Source organism: Orcinus orca, chromosome 20 (assembly GCF_937001465.1).
Source record: "Orcinus orca chromosome 20, mOrcOrc1.1, whole genome shotgun sequence".
In the NCBI taxonomy this organism is placed as follows: domain Eukaryota; kingdom Metazoa; phylum Chordata; class Mammalia; order Artiodactyla; family Delphinidae; genus Orcinus; species Orcinus orca.
Window position 1 is genome coordinate 26,206,415 of NC_064578.1, and position 17,274 is coordinate 26,223,688.

A 17,274-nucleotide genomic window follows, 5' to 3' on the forward strand; every position below is an offset into this window, starting at 1 on the left:
CCGGGAGATAAAAACAGAAGCTGGGTAATAAAATAAAGTCAAACCATTTTTTTTCCTTTGTACTCATAGGGTGCCCCACGCAGAGGCCTAGCATCCGGCACTTCAGACCAGAGTTCCCTGTGCAGAATGGCTATGCCCATCACCTCAGCTCAGCAGAAGTGCTGTGACGACACCTCAATTCAACATGGCAACAGTGGGCCATGTGCAGAGATGCACTGCAATCTGGAGCCTCGAGCAGCACAGCTGCAGTCCACCCATAAGAACTCCACCCCCTCCCCGCTGAAGAGAACCCTGTAAAGCAGTCCTGCCACCAACGGCCTGCCCAGAAGAGTGTGTACTCAAAAAACACAAGCTTGCACCTCTCCCTTCTTTGATCAAAAAATAAAGCTTTCCTTTGCTTCTGAACCAAACTTAGTCTTAGTATTGGCTCCAATAACACCAGGCAGGAGAAAGGGTCAGTAACAAATTTAGGCAACCCAGGTGGGATGCACTGTGGCCTTTTCCCCTGCACCTATCCACTAGGCTCTGGGCTCACCCTAGCTCCAGTGGGAGGACAGCTGAGGCTTTGGGAGGTTCCTGTGAGGATGACTGACTCTGGTCTTTGGTCTTTGATAGAACAGCAGGAAGCCTAAGGCCGAATTCAGAGCAACTCTGCCCAGCAGCCTGATACCCAGTTGTGGTGTACACACAGGGTAGCCCCTAGAGTAATCTGGACAGCGCCCCCTTGAGGCGATCACACTGGGGCATCGGTGGTGATCAGAGACTGAAATTCACGTATGTCTGCCTGCTGCCTCTGGCTGGCCTTCCTGCGGTACCAGATGCCCGGGGATGGTGGGGATGAGAGGAAGCCCAGGCAGTCTTGCCTGTGGCCTCAGCAGTAGTGCTGTCCCCTTAATCCCAGTACAAGGCAGTAGGGGCCGCACCAGGACTTTTTGCCATCCTTGCCAACCTCAGGGGTCAACAGTACCATCCTCCCTAGTCACTTTCAGTTTGGTAAAGGAAAGTGGCCAAGAGGCGAGACCAGGAAGATGTCCAGGTATTGAGGACAGTCTGACAAAAAGGAACAAGGTCGTGCAATCTGAGTTCAGGAAAAGGCACTGCAGACGCCCAAGTGAGAAAGGGTCCCAAGGTAGGTACGCAACCGGTGACTTGATCTCTCTTCCAGTCAGTGCTAGCTCCTCTAAGTGGACTAGGGAGCACTGCGAGCCACCCGCAAGACCAGGAACCCCATTATTAGGAAGCTCTTGAGCTGCTGACAAGAACAAGAAACACCCACCACTCGACCTCTTCTCCCTCGGCTGACAAGGCGACACTTGAGTGATTCTTTATCAACCAAGGTTCCCACAGGCTCTCCTCCTGGTATCAGCACAGAATCCCAGCTGCCCCAGCAATCTGGTGAATAACCTACAGGGATCCCTCAGGCCTTTAACTCTCACCCAGTGGGAAGTCTGAAAACTCCTCCTTTTCAGCCAAAAGGAGGAAAGAGAAGACCCCCACCTCAGAGAGCTATGCCACCCCCTAAGGAACCAAGGTAGTCAGGAACTAATGTGGCTAAGCTACTCTGGTCCGGAGGATGTCCTGTCTAACCTCCTGTGGGATATCCTGACTGAGGAAGAACTATCTCAAGCATGGGCCATTACAAATTCAAGGGGGACCCCCAGTTATATCAGAGTCCATGCCATTTGGATGCCCCTTATTTGGGCCTTTTTAGGACTCCATTAACAGTTTGGTGCTGGTTCCAAATTTCAGAAATCTTGTTTGGGTCAAACCTTGTGACAATTCTGTGCCAACAAATCACTCTAACTGCCTTCTCAGTAGCTGGAAACAAATTCAAGTCAGAACATCTAAGGTACGGGGAACCAAATATCTACCATACCGAAGGACAGCCCAGTAGGGTGCCTCCTGCAGAACTGGCAGTTTTTCAGGGATGACCTCCTGACCCCAAAACATTTAAGCTTCCTATATGATACAGCCTGGCCCCAATACCAGCTGGGAGATGGGGAAAGTTGTCCCGTCCATAGATCTCTAAATTACACTATTTTACAATTGGACCTGCTATGCCAGAGACAAAAGAAATGGGGTGAAACTCCCTATGTCCGGTTATTTTTTTATGGCCTTATATCAGAACAAAGGCCTTCAAAAGGCATGTGGGCTCTCCTCCGCTGATACGTCCTTGACCCTCCCCTGAGGACCTCCTTGATCTCTTCCCTAACCCTCCTCCTACTGCTCCCTCCCTGCCCTCTTCCTTCATATGTCCCCATTGGGGCCACAGGCCTGAAGGGCCCCCTCCATGCCAGCCCCCTCCCTCCAGAATCCAGTCCAGAACTACACAATGCAGGACTAATTACCAGCCAGGGGCCAACACCCCACCAGGAAACGTACTCCCTTTTGAGGCAGGTCCTTGCTGGAGAAGGAGGGCTCTCATCCCATCCAGGTACACATCCCATTTACCACTTTGGATCTGTGTAGCTGGAAAAGTCATAGTAAGGGGTTGAAAGAAGATCCAGAGGGGTTCCTGAATCTGATTAGGGGAACGTTTCAGACCCATGACGCCACCTAGGCTGACATTCAGAGCCTCCTCAACGTACTCTTAATGGGGGAAGAAAAGGCCACAGTCTTTTCAAAAGCCTGAGAGGAGCAGACAGAGAGAACAGAAATCATGCAGGTCATGCTATTTTCAGACCAGGGAAGCAAGTGGTCCCAGATAATGAACCCAACTAGGACCACTGAGACCATGGAGAAGCGGGTGGAAGACAGAGACTGACCGTTATAAAAATATGATCCTAAAGGGAATCCAGGCAGCAGGAAAGAAACAAATTGGAATAAGGGAAATCAACCAGGAGCCAATGGAAAACCCTTCAGCATTCCTAGAGCGCCTCAGGGAATGTCTCCGAATCTATATGACCACTGACTGAGTCATTGGAAGGGAATGCAATCCTGAGGTCATATTTCATTTCCCAAAGTGTTCCTGACCTTAGGCTTAAACTTCAGAAATTAGAAATAGAACCAGATATTCCTACCTCTCACCTGGTCAAGGTTGCCTATTGGGTGTTTAATAACAGTGATACAGAGGAGAAAAAGAGGATAAAAAGGCACGGAGGCAAGTCCACCCACTGGCCGTTGCCCTCCAATGTCAACGGGGGGGCACGGGAATTTGGACTAACTGCCCACGGAGACTCTTAACTCCAGTGAGTGACCCCCAACCCCCACAGAGGGATAGCAAACCGAGGAAACAAGGACCCAATCAGTGTGCCATATGTAAACAAGAGGGACACTGGAAGGAAGAATGACCTCGCTGCCCCGGAAGGGGGGAGGAAATGGCAGATCCCAGCCACCACGCTCAAAGGCAGATGGTCCAAGCCAATGAAGAATAATGGGGTCAGGGACTCCTAAGCTGGCACTTCAACTGAGCCCCCCGAGGAGTCCCAGCTGACAGTGGACATAGGAGAAAAGCCTGTCGAATTCTTAATCAACACTGGTGCCACTTACTCAGTTCTGAACACCAGATCAGGCAAACTCAGTCATAAGAGTTGTAAAATTATGGGGGTATCAGGGAAGGCCCAAGAAAAGGCATTCACAGAGCCATTAGAATATAAATTGGATGAATACACACTCACCTATCCCTTCCTATATGTTCTTGAATGTGCTATACCCCTGCTAAAAAGAGATATCTTACATAAATTGGGGGATACTATCCACCTAATGGGAGACAAACTAGAGATTGGCATCCCCTAGAAAGGGGGTACAAGACGATAATGTTAACAGGTGAGGACAAACCTCCCCACACAGAGCAAGTCGACCTCCATGGAGTAAATCCCAAGGTATGAGCCTAGGGATGGGTAGGACAAGCTGGAGGAGCCAGTCCCATGATAGTTCATCAAAAACCAGGACACACACGGCCCAACAGAAAACAGTACCCTCTCCATCAGGAGGCCTTCTGGGCATTGCCCCTGTTACACAGGGCCTAACTGACCAGGACCTAATTAGACCATGTTAATAAGCCTGTCATACCACCCATTCTCCCTGTAAAGAAACCCAGTGGGGAATATCAGGTGGTGCAGGACCTCAGGGCAGTCAATGAAGCCCCCAAGGATATACATCCAGTCCTCCCGAACCCCTACACCCTGCTGGCCACTGTATTTTCCCCAAGTCCTGGTATTCTGTATTCGATTTAAAAAATGACTTCTTCTGTATTCCATTAGCCCCAGACTCACAAGAAAGTTTTGCTTTTCAGTGGCAGGACCCAAACACGTAAAAAAACAATACTGCTGGACAGTCCTGCCCCAAAGGTTCAAAAATTCCCCCACCATCTTTGGAGAAACTTTAGCTAAAGACCTGAAAGATCGACATCTGGAGGAGGGAACCTTCCTCCACTATGTAGACAACATTCTGATCGCCAGGCTTATTAAGGAAGGCTCTGAACCATCCTGAAACACCTAGCCAATAAAGGATACGAGGTGTCCAAGAAAAAGGCTCAAACAGCACAAACTATGGTGACCCACTCAGGCTTCATTCTCACAGAAGGTCAGAGAAGCCTACCCCAGGAAAGGAAAGAAGCCATTTGCAGCCTCACCTCCTCCTAAAACTAGAAGACAACTTAAGGGTTTCCCGGGGATGGCCAGGTTTTGCCACATCTGGATCCCTAACTATGGTCCATTAGCTAGGCCTCTATATAAAAAGTTCAAAGGAAAGGATGATGATCGTTTTGAATGGAATTCAGAATGCGAAGGGGCCTTTCAAGAATTGAAAAAGCAATTACTTCAGGCCCCTGACCTAGCCTCCCCCCCCAGATTTAGTTAAACCCTTTGACCTTTACATTCATGAGAGAAGGAGGATCTCCTCGGGGTATTAGGTCAAAACCTGGGACCCTTACTCGGGTGGTTGCTTATTTCTCTAAACAATTAGGTCAAGCCACAAAGGGATGGCCTCCTTGCCTTCGGGCTGAGGAAGCTACTGCAGCCCTGATAAAGGAGGCTGAAAAGTTAATGTTTGGTCAGCTACTCACTATATGGACTCCACAGCAGATTCACGTTTTAGTAAGTTCTAAGGGAACAGAATGGCTATCCCCTGGAAGGTCGATTCAAGTTCAGACTATGCTTTTAGACAATCCACTGGCTATCGTAATAACCTGTCACGCACTAAATTCTGCCACCCTGATACCCACAGAAATGGGGTCCCTGGAGCATGACTGTATAGAAACCACAGACGCCATCTATTCCAGTTGCCCCAAGCTAGGAAGTGAGCCTCTTCCAAATGCCAAAAAGGAATGGTTCACAAACAGGAGCAGTTTTATGAGAGGGGGAGAAGTCTGGCAGGATACACTGTAACCTCCTGGACCCGAGTCACAGAAGCAAGAGGGCTACCCTCCAGGGACTTCTGTCCAAAAGCCTTGGAGCTCAGGACTGGGAGGATCTTCAATGTTTACACAGATTCCCAGTACGCATATGCCATCCTCCATGCACATAGGGCTATTTGGAAGGAAAGAGGTATGCTTACTGCAGAGAAAAAACAGCTGGAACGTGGCTTAAGCATACTGAAGCTCTCAGAAGTAGTACAGCTTCCCAGAGGTCTCTCTGGGTGGGCTGGAGCGTGGCCGCGGCTGCTCGCTCCAGACGGCCACACCATGGCGGAGGAGGAGCTTGAGGCGCTGAGGAAGCACAGGCGGGCCGAGCTGCAGGCGAAGCACAGGGACCCTGGCCATGTAGCACAACGGAAGCAAAGCAAAGGGAAGCAGAAATGAGAAACAGTGCCTTAGCCCAAGTTCTGGATCAGTCAGCCCGGGCCCGATTAAGTAACTTAGCACTTGTAAAGCCTGAGAAAACTAAAGCAGTAGAGAATTGCCTTATACAGATGGCACGGTATGGACAACTAAGTGGGAAGGTATCAGAACAAGGTTTAACAGAAATCCTCGAAAAGGTAAGCCAACAAACAGAAAAGAAAACAACAGTTAAATTCAACAGAAGAAAAGTAATGGACTCTGATGAAGATGATGATTATTGAATTTAAGACATCTAGACACTGGGACTTAATGGAGCAATTCTAGGACAGATAACCCTTGGCAGAAGTTAAGATCCTGATGGGATGTTTACTTTGTTTATTGTCTATATGCCTTCTAAAAATAAACTTGTTATGCAAAATTAAAGAAAAAAAAGTAGTACAGCTTCCAAAAAAGGTGGTAGTAACTCATCGTAGGGGTTGCCAAAAGGGGGATGCAGAGGGAAACAACAAGGCAGATGCAATTGCCAAAAGGGTGGCCAGAGAACTAGTAACTTGGCAACTACCCCTCATACCTCGAAGGCCAGATCCATCCAATTATTCCCCAATCTGCATAAAGGAAGAATCAGACAAAGTGCAAAAACAGGGCTTCATCAGAGATCTAGGAGGCCATGGGTGGCTAGTTAATGAACACGAGCCATACTTCTTTCCCCAACTGCAGCCTGTCAAGCCATCAGGGATCCTCATCAAGAAACTCACTATGGGAGGGAAGCCCTATATAATTGGTTAGTTGAGGTCACGGTAACTCCTGGCATGAAAAGTATAATCAGTCAGATAGTTGAGACATGCTGCTCTTGCTAATATGTCGGCCATGTACCTTGACTTAACTGGTGTCCTTGTCACCCATGCCATGCGGCCCAGGCCCTGGGTGCAGAAACTTCTTTTATATAGAAGCTAGTTGTGTTCTATCAACAGGATGCCACAAAGGCCCACAACAAAACCAGACCAAACTGGCTAGATCCAAGGTAGCAGGCAAAGTAAACTAAAGGTCACCGCTTTTCTTCCCCTCATTTATCTGTTTCCATACCAACTCCTGAGAGCTGAACAACACCTGCCCAGATTCATTTGTGTTTGTTTCAAAAGTACCTGGTGTTTGGCAGAGATGTTTTGCAGCGGTACTTTGAGAGATATATGTTTTGAGAGATATACAGTGGTCAACCGCCCCAAACCGGCTCTGAATTGACCGCAGGAACGCACCTGCGCAGATGAAACCTGGAGGTGTCTGCAAGTTACCTTTACTTCATTACCACACTAAGATCTCCACCCATAGGAGCTTTTGTACTCTGCTAGACACAGTTTGTGCATGTGCAAGAGGGCCTTGCGTGTGCAAGAGGGCCTGAGGGACTGCGCATACCCGGGCTGTTCCTGGAAATCTCTGTCCTTTTCTCCAGTTTCTGATGACGCACTTACCTCTCAGCCCTTAAAAGTCCCCCACTTTCCTCCTTTCAGGAAGAAGGTGCCTTTAGAGCATGAGCTACCCTTCTCCATTCCCTGGCCATTGAATAAAAGCCGGTCTTGCTTGCGCTAAACTCAATTTCATTATTGGCAGCACGAACCTGAGGGGGAAAGAACACCCTGACCGAGCCGGGGGGACTTCGGTTCAGCTAGGACCCCAAGAGGGGGGCCTCACGTCTAATTCGGTGACATCCTCTGTCTCCAAAAGGTTAAACTGTCTCACTCAGGGATACGAACAGTTAGGGCCAAAGCCTGGTGACATACATAGCTAAAGGGAGCTGGGGAGTTCTGCTCCTCTACCCCGGGTTATGACGACGCCCGAAATCAGGAGGCAGTAGTTACAGAAAATGAACCTGCGCCCTTCAGCGCCCCTCGAGAATGAAGAGCAGGACAAAAGGCAGAGGAGGGATTTGCCACCGGTAAAGCCCATTAACAATTCCCAGGAAATAAAAATAAAGCTGGGTAATAGTGTCTTACCTTTTTTTTTTTCACCTGCCCATAGGCTGCTATACGCAGAGGCCCTGTACTCAGCCCTTTGGACCACAGTTCCTCGAGCCACACAGCTGCGCCTGACACCTCAGCTCCACAGCCCCGTGCACAGGGGCGGCGCACAGCACTGCGATTCAAGATGGAGGCGGCGAGCCCGCGGGCGGAGACGCTATGCGTGACACCGTGACCTGGAGCGTGAGCAACACGCCTGCGCCAGACCCGCGAGAACTCGGCCCCCCTCCTCGCTAGGAGAACCCTAGCAGCCCTGCCCACGGCCCATGGGGAGAGTGCGAGCTCGCACCTCTCCATTTTTTGATCAAAGAATAAAACTTTCCTTTGCTTCTGAACCGAACTCAGTATATCATTCTATTTGGCTCCAACGACACTGGGCTGGAGGACCCTGCTGGGGCCGAATTGAAAGGGTTGTTAACATTTTTGTTGATCAGTTTCTTGTTGACTTGTCGTCAGGTTCCCCCACTAGAATGTGAGCTCCAGTTACCACGTCTCTCCTGCTCAATTCAGTGCCCCAAACCGCACCTGCCCGATACGGGCACTCAGTAAATAATATAGTGAGAATAAAGTGAGAATAAAGATAATACTAAAAGAATGAGAGAAGGCATGAGCAGACTTTGATTACAGACATCCCACGACAGACTAGTCTCCAAGGGTGACCTACAGCATGTAACTCGAACTACATTCCATAGAAAGAAGCAGGCCCTGGGAATTCCCTGCCGGTCCAGTGGTTAGGACCCCACACTTTCACTACCGAGGGCCGGTCGGGGAACTAAGATCCCGCAAGTCGAGCAGTGGCCAAAAAAAAAAAAAAAGCATGCCCTGAAGTTCTTAATCCCTGATCTAGAGTTATCACATATTTGAGCACACACTCAACCTACTAAAATGAATGATACAGAATATGTGATGATATGCTTTTATGCAAAGTTAAATATAGGATAATATACACAACCATTTTCTTCCTTTCGAAACATCACAATTCATCATTCTAATCAGGGCAGGTATGCACCAAGCCCTGCTGGCAATGTGTTTCCAATTTCTTTATCCACCTCTCCTTTGCTGTACCACCATCCACTTGCTAACTACACAGTCCTCAGTATCATAATTAGGAGTTTAATTCTGGTAAGAAGTGGATGTTCCCTTTTTCTTTGGCAATTATGGCCAAGTTGCTGGTGCTCTGAGTAACTATTAGCATTGTAATTAGTCACGTAGATGTCTATTTTATTCAACGTATTCATTATCATTTGAAATTATTTATTTTGTCTCTCCAATAACATGTCAGCTGCATGACAACAGAAATCTTGTCATAATTGTTCTCCTTATATCCCTCTCCCCACCCCATCCCCAGTGCATAAAACACTACTAAACTCAACACTGGCACTTAATAAATTTTTGGATGAAAGTACAAATGATTGAATAAATGAATGAACCAATGAACTGTGTCTCACTGTTAGCTATGGATTTCATGTGTAAGATGTCTTTCTATTCTTGTCTGTTTCATCAGCTTTAGCTGTACTGAGTTACCCATGTAAACACAGGCAGAATATAGAAACCTAGCTTCAGTCAATGGTCATTATTTCTAGAATAAATCCAAACTGAATGATGTTAATTTTGTGTCCCATGTTCCTCATACGCAAACTCAGTGAAGCAGATGCTGTCATTGCTCTGACACCATCTGCAGCTCCTTATATACCAAGGACTGCTTCTCTTCCTGATGATGTCTTGGAATATGATAACATGACAGTGCCTAGGAATTAATGCCTCAGAAGCAATCCTCAATTAATGAAGGGTAGAAGCTGACGGATAAAATCTAATGCTTCCCTGTCCTTCAGTGAAACAATGCTGAGGCATATTCTATACAGCATTTCCAGTGGCATTTGGAGCCCTGGTTGCCCATGGCAGACACCACTAATTAACAGAACTTATTTGGTTTTCCTCCCTTCCTTGACTGACTTCTCCACTCTCTCACAGAAGACAGAGCACCTGATATCATTGCCGTGGGATTGAATCCAAATCCTTGTCCCCAGGTCTCCTTTTGGGATGATACGAGGTAAGACATTGGAGAATTATGTAAGTATCTATCACATACAGTTGTTGAAAGGATTCACTGAGTTAATACAAGTAAAGTGATTAGAAGAGTGCCTGGGATGTAGTCTATGGTTCATAAATGTTATTTGTGGGTTGTTAGCTAGTATTATTTGTCTCCTCTGACCTACTTCCCCTTAATTTTGCCAGTATTGGTTCTCTATTTGGGTCCACACCTTTCCTCTTGATAGTTGTCTCAATCCCCAATCCATCTCTGAAATTTCTAGATGAAGTTCATCTACCTCCTTTTGAACCCACTTTTCTTTATTGCTCTATGCATTATTAGCTAATATTAATGCAGCAGAGGGGACAAAAGCTCACAAACACTACACACATTCCACAAGACGCACTGCAGGAAAACAGTGACTAAGAAGGATCAATAGTATCCTAGGGTCTTGGTGGCCACATTCATGGTGGAGGTGGACCTCTTACTCCTGGAGAAGGGGGTCTCATTCCTGGAGGGGGCATGCCTATTGGAGTCCCTCAAGTAGGGGAAGCCTAATTGGTGGGCCCATGGGTGGTCCCATACCAGGTGCAGGAGCCATAATTCCTGGAGGTAGGGGTGCTCAACCAACAGGTGTGGGGGCAGTCCCCTGTCCTGGTGGATACTGAGTTGGGGCTCCAGCAGTGCTGGCAGTAGCAGCACCTGCAGCAGCTGCTACAATGCCTCTTCCCTGTAGGGTCATTACCTGTTGGGATGCCTCCCCCGCAACCCCTCGGACAGGGCCTGCTAATCTAGCAGGAGCCTGGGGAATTGGAACACCGGGTGGAACACCTCTGCCAGCTGCTCTGCCAACGGCAGGGCCTCCTCCAGCTCCAGCAAGTGATATCCAAGCAATGCCAGTATCTTTGGGGGGTGGTCCCTCCACAGTCATGGAAACCAAGTTCTCCTGGCACAGCAACACCAGATCCAAAGCCCACTTTTCTTCACGCTCTGGCTGCTTCGAATTCTTTGGCTTGATCTTCCTGAACTCATCACAATCACAGAGCGTCAAGTTCATATGCTTGTCAAAAGCCTTAAAGGTGCCAGTGAAGATCCAATCATCGTGCAGGACACATCTCACCCTATAGTCAATGTGCTGCAGCATCTTGCTGCTCTTCCCCACAGTCATGATTGCTGCTCCACCAAATCCAATGCCCACAGGAAAGTTTCGGGATCCTTAAGACCTAAGGGAAGGCTACAGATTAAGGTATGTCGAAGGTTCTCCACCAAACAATGCAAGCTGGGGCAGAAGCTTCAAACAGCAGATAGAGCCTGTTTTTATTTTGTTTGTGTTCTCTTGAAATCAGCTACCTGGGTGTTCCAATACTGCTTTAACAACCTCTCGGTATCTCAGCTAAGAACGCCTGTCTCAGTTCTGCATGGAAATCCACCACAGGGACTTGCTGCTGCTGCTGCTGAGATGGCCTCAGGTACAGGTGACACTCCTGGTTGCTCAGTAAGGCTATCCTTCTATGTTTAACTTGGACTTCTACCTCTGGTACGCGCTGTTCAACAGTCCACCTCAGGTGTAAATGGTCCCTGGCCCGCTCCATCACGCCGCTGGCCTCAGAACAGAACAGAACAGGTCAGGCATCTCCAGCAGCCGCCCCACTCTGCACTGCTCCTGCCACGACAGCACCATCCAATCACTCTGGCTCAGGCTGCACATGGGTGGCCACACCCCCGAACCCACTTTTGATAGCTGCCTTTCAACTTGCCTTTCTCTAGGTCATCCCCAACAGCTTCAGAGGTAAGAAAGTGAAACTCGACAGATCTGATTTAAAAGACTTACATCACTGCTGAGAAATAGCTGAGGACACTCAGGTTTTCCTGTTTGGCCATTTTCCCCCTGGAGAGATATATTGCTAAAGCAACCGCTAGGTGAGCATTTAAGAACAATTATAGTAGACCCAACTGACCAAGAATGTTGCTGGAAAGCTCATTGTCCTTTCTTACTGGTGTCAGTGCTCTGAATTTCTTGAGTTAATTTTCAGCTAAGATTTATTCTAAAACAATTCCAGAATGTCTGACTTTACAAAGCAGCTGTGTCAATTCCCTTAATGTGTTATGAGCTATGACTTCGCTATATAAAAACCCTTAGAATACAGTCAGGCAGTCACCTTTTTGATATTCATTTTTATCCTTTCTCCCAATGACTAAAGGCTATGAAACACTGTGAATATGAAATAAATACATCTTAATGGATTGGCATTAAAATTATAAAACAGTAAATTCTCTTTTGCATGTGGATATCTCTGTAACAACCAGATAATCTCTATTTAAACTAGCTGCCTCAAGAACCCTCCTACACTGTTGGTAGGAATGTATGTTGGTGTAGCTACTACAGAAAACAGTATGGAGGGTCCTCAGAAAACTAAAAGTAGAACTACCATATGATCCAGCAATCCCACTCCTGGGCATACACCTGGACAAAACTATAATTCAAAAAGATACATGTGGGCTTCCCTGGTGGCGCAGTGGTTGAGAGTCCGCCTGCCGATGCGGGGGACACGGGTTTATGCCCTGGTCTGGGAGGATCCCACATGCCGTGGAGCGGCTGGGCCCGTGAACCATGGCCGCTGGGCCTGCACGTCCGGAGCCTGTGCTCCACAATGGGAGAGGCCACAACAGTGAGAGGCCTGCGTACCACAAAAAAAAAAAAAAAAAAAAAAAAAAAAGATGCATGCACCCCTATGTTTACAGCAGCACTATTCCCAATAGCCAAACATGGAAACAACCTACGTGTCCATCTACAGATGAATGGATAAAGAAGATGTGGTACATATATACAATGGAATACCACTCAGCCATAAAAAAGGATGAAATAATGCCATTTGCAGCAACATGGATGCAACTAGAAATTATCATGCTAAGTGAAGCAAGTCAGAAAGAGAAAGACAAATAACATGTGATATCACTTATATGTGGAGTGTAAAATATGGCAAAAATGAACCTATCTACAAAACATAAACAGACTCACAGTAAAAGAGAACACACTTGCGGTTGCCAAGGGGGTGGGGGGAGAGAGCGAGGGATGGACTGGGAGTTTGGGGTTAGTAGATGCAAACTATTACATTCAGAATGCATAAACAACAAGGTCCTACTGTATAGCACAGGGAACTGTATCTAATCTCCTGGGATAAAGGACAATGGAAAATAATATAAAAAAAGAATGTATATATGTGTATAACTGAGTCACTTCACTGTACAGCAGAAATTAGCACAAGATGGTATATGAACTATACTTAAAAAATTAAAAATATTCTATCAAACATTTAGAGAAGAGCTAACACCTATCCTTATCAAACTTCCAAAATATAGCAGAAGGAGGAACACTCCCAAACTCATTCTACGAGGCCACCATCACCCTGATACCAAAACCAGACAAAGATGTCACAAAAAAAGAAAACTACAGGTCAATATCACTGATGAACATAGATGCAAAAATCTTCAACAAAAGGCTAGCAAACAGAATCCAACAGCACATTAAAAGGATCATACACCATGATCAAGTGGGGTTTATCCCAGGAATGTAAGGATACACCCATTTATGATTAAAAACCCTCCAGAAAGTAGGCATAGAGGGAACTTATGTCAACATAATAAAGGCCATATATGACAAACCCACAGCCAACATCGTTCTCAATGGTGAAAAACTGAAAACATTTCCTCTCAGATCCGGAACAACAAAAGGTTGCCCACTCTCACCACTATTATTCAAAAGAGTTTTGGAAGTCCTAGCCACTGCAATCAGAGAAGAAAAAGAAATAAAAGGAATCCAAATTGGAAAAGAAGAAGTAAAACTGTCACTGTTGGCAGATGATACTATACATAGGTAATCCTAAAGATGCTACCAGAAAACTACTAGAGCTAATCAATGAATTCAGTAAAGTAGCAGGATACAAAATTAATGCACAGAAATCTCTTGCATTCCTATACACTAATGATGAAAAATTGGAAAGAGAAAATAAGGAAACACTCCCATTTACCATGGCAACAAAAAGAATAAAATACCTAAGAATAAACCTCCTAAGGAGGCAAAAGACCTGTATGCAGAAAACTATAAGACACTGATGAAAGAAATTAAAGATGATACAAATAGGTGGAGAGATATACCATGTTCTTGGATTGGAAGAATCAATATTGTGAAAATGACTATACTACCCAAAGCAATCTACAGATTCAATGCAATCCCTATCAAACTACCAATGACATTTTTCACAGAACTAGAACAAAAAATTTCACAATTTGTATGAAAACACAAAAGACCCCGAATAGCCAAAGCAATCTTGAGAAAGAAAAACAGAGCTGGAGGAATCAGGCTCCCTGACTCCAGACTATACTACAAAGCTACAGTAATCAAGATAATATGGTACTGGCACAAAAACAGACATATAGATCAATGGAACAGGATAGAAAGTTCACAGATAAACCCAGACACATATAGTCACCTTATTTTTGATAAAGGAGGCAAGAATACACAATGGAGAAAAGACAGCCTCTTCAAATAAGTGGTGCTAGGAAAACTGGACAGCTACATGTACAAGAATGAAATTACAACATTCCCTAACACCAAACACAAAAATAAACTCAAAATGGATTAAAGACCTAAATGTAATGCCAGACACTATAAAACTCTTAGAGGAAAACATAGGGAGAACACTCTATGACATAAATCACAGAATGATCCCTTTTGACCCATCTCCTAGAGAAATGGAAATAAAAACAAAAATAAACAAATGGGACCTAGTGAAACTTAAACGCTTTTGCACAGCAAAGGAAACCATAAAAAAGACGAAAAGACAACCCTCAGAATGGGAGAAAATATTTGCAAATGAAGCAACTGACAAAGGATTAATCTCCAAAATTTACAAGCTGCTCATGCAGCTCAATATCAAAAAAACAAACAACCCACTCCAAAAATGGCCAGAAGACCTAAGTAGACATTTCTCCAAAGAAGATATACAGATTGCCAACAAACACATGAAAGGATGCTTAACATCACTAATCATTAGAGAAATGCAAATCGAAACTACAATGAGGTATCACCTCACACCAGTCAGAGTGGCCATCATCAAAAAATCTACAAACAATAAATGCTGGAGAGGGTGTGGAGAAAAGGGAACCCTCCTGCACTGTTGGTGGGAATGTAAATTGATACAGCCACTATGGAGAACAGTATGGAGGTTCCTTAAAAAACTAAAAATAGAGCTACCATATGACCCAGCCATCCCACTACTGGGCATATACCCTGAGAAAACCATAATTCAAAAAGAGTCATGTACCAAAATGTTCATGCAGCTCTATTTACAATAGCCAGGACATGGAAACAACCTAAGTGTCCATCATCGGACGAATGGATAAAGAAGATGTGGCACATATATACAATGCAATATTACTCAGCCATAAAAAGAAACGAAATTGAGTTATTTGTAGTGAGGTGGATGGACCTAGAGTCTGTCATACAGAGTGAAGTAAGTCAGAAAGAGAAAAACCAATACCATATGCTAACACATATATATGGAATCTAAAAGGAAAAACAGGTTCTGATGAACCTAGGGGCAGGACAGGAATAAAGACACAGACGTAGAGAATGGACTTGAGGACACAGAGAGGGGGAAGGGTAAGCTGGGACGAAGTGAGAGAGTAGCACTGACATATATACACTACCAAATGTAAAATAGATAGCTAGTGGGAAGCAGCCGCATAGCACAGGGAGATCAGCTCAGTGCTTTGTGTCCACCTAGAGGGGTGGGATAGGGAGGGTGGGAGGGAGATGGAAGAGGGAAGAGATATGGGAATATATGTATATGTATAACTGATTCACTTTGTTATAAAGCAGAAACTAACACACCATTGTAAAGCAATTATACTCCAATAAAGATGTTAAAAAAATAAAAGATAAAATAAAAAATAAACTCGCTGCCCCAAAATCTATAACCAAAGTTATATATATTAAAATACCTTTGTGATGAATTAGTCTGACATAATTGTGATATATATAATGAGGATGTCTTGACTTTATCAGTTATTTTAAATTGTGGTGAAATATACATAAGATAAAATTTGCCATTTAACCATTTTGAGGTTAATACAGTTCAGTAGTGTTAAGTACACTCACATTTTGGTACAAGCAATCTCAAAATTTCTTTTCATCTTGCAAAACTGAAATGCTACACCCATTAAACAATTCATTTCCCCTTACCCTGAGTCACTGGCAACTAAACTCCTTTCTCTCTCTATGAATTTTTGTACTCTGGGTACTTCATATAAATGGAATCACACAGCATTTGCCTTTTTGCATCTGTCTTATTTCACTTAGCAGAATGTCCTCAAGGTTCATCCATGTTGTAGCATGCATTAGAATTCCCCTCCTTTTTAAGGCTGAATAATACTTCATTGTATGTACACACCACATTTTGTTTATCCATTCATCCATCGATGGACACCTGAATTGTGCCAACTTTGGAGCAATTATGTATAATGCTGCTATGAACATGGTTGTGCAAACACCTCTTTGAGACCCTGCTTTCAATCCTTTTAGGTATATACACAGAAGTGGGATTGCTGAATCATATAGTAATTACATTCTTAATTTGGGGTGAACTGTTATACTGTTTTCCATGGCAGCTGCACCATTTTATATTTCCACAAAGAGTGCACAAGGACCACAATTTCTCTACAAGGTGACTCCATTTTTTCAACTATCTCTAAATGTTACCACATCTTGGTCTCCATTTTCTTTTAGCCTTTCTTATAAATTGTAAATATCCTATTTACATACCCGTATTTACCTTTGAACAATTTTTTAAAACTAATATTCACTGAGTGCCTACCTTGGTCTTGGGGATTTTTTTTTTTATGGAGCAAGCACTAGCCCCTAAGCTCTAGAACCCCTCTGACTAGTATAATATGTATAAAAATACGTGAAAATTACAATATGATATGAAATTGTCTCATATACATATGTAAAAAAATACTGTAACAATGTCAGTTGATGTTTCAAAGAGAATACAGCATTGTGGGTTGTTTTTTTCCTAACATCTTTATTGGAGTATAATTGCTTTACAATGGTGTGTTAGTTCCTGCTGTATAACGAAGTGAATCAGCTATACATATACATAGGTTCCCATATCTCTTCCCTCTTGCATCTCCCTCCCACCCTCCCTATCCCACCCCTCTAGGTGGTCACAAAGCACCGAGCTGATCTCCCTGTGCTATGCGGCTGCTTCCCACTAGCTATCTATTTTACATTTGGTTGTGTATATACGTCAGTGCTACTCTCTCACTTCGTCCCAGCTTACCCTTCCCCCTCCCCATGTCCTCAAGTCCATTCTCTACATCTGGGTCTTTATTCCTGTCCTGCCCCTAGGTTCTTCAGAACCATTTATTTTTAGATTCCATATATATATATGTTAGCATACGGTATTTGTTTTTCTCTTTCTGACTTACTTCACTCTGTATGACAGATTCTA

The 17,274-nt window shown here is 44.8% G+C and overlaps 1 protein-coding gene and 2 pseudogenes across 1 annotated transcript; 1 reads left to right on the forward strand and 2 right to left on the reverse strand.

Moving 5' to 3' along the window:
* Nucleotides 1–5,608: 5,608 nt before the first annotated feature.
* Nucleotides 5,609–6,046, forward strand: LOC101277074 (programmed cell death protein 5-like; annotated as a pseudogene).
* A 4,157-nt stretch (nt 6,047–10,203) lies between these two features.
* On the reverse strand, nt 10,204–11,084 carry LOC101288284 (small nuclear ribonucleoprotein-associated protein N-like; annotated as a pseudogene).
* A 26-nt stretch (nt 11,085–11,110) lies between these two features.
* On the reverse strand, nt 11,111–11,352 carry LOC117199421 (SNRPN upstream reading frame protein-like). Its single transcript, XM_033418865.2, has one exon. The coding sequence runs from the start codon at nt 11,350–11,352 to the stop codon at nt 11,131–11,133; it is 222 nt and encodes a 73-aa protein (XP_033274756.1). The 3' UTR covers nt 11,111–11,130.
* Nucleotides 11,353–17,274: the final 5,922 nt, after the last annotated feature.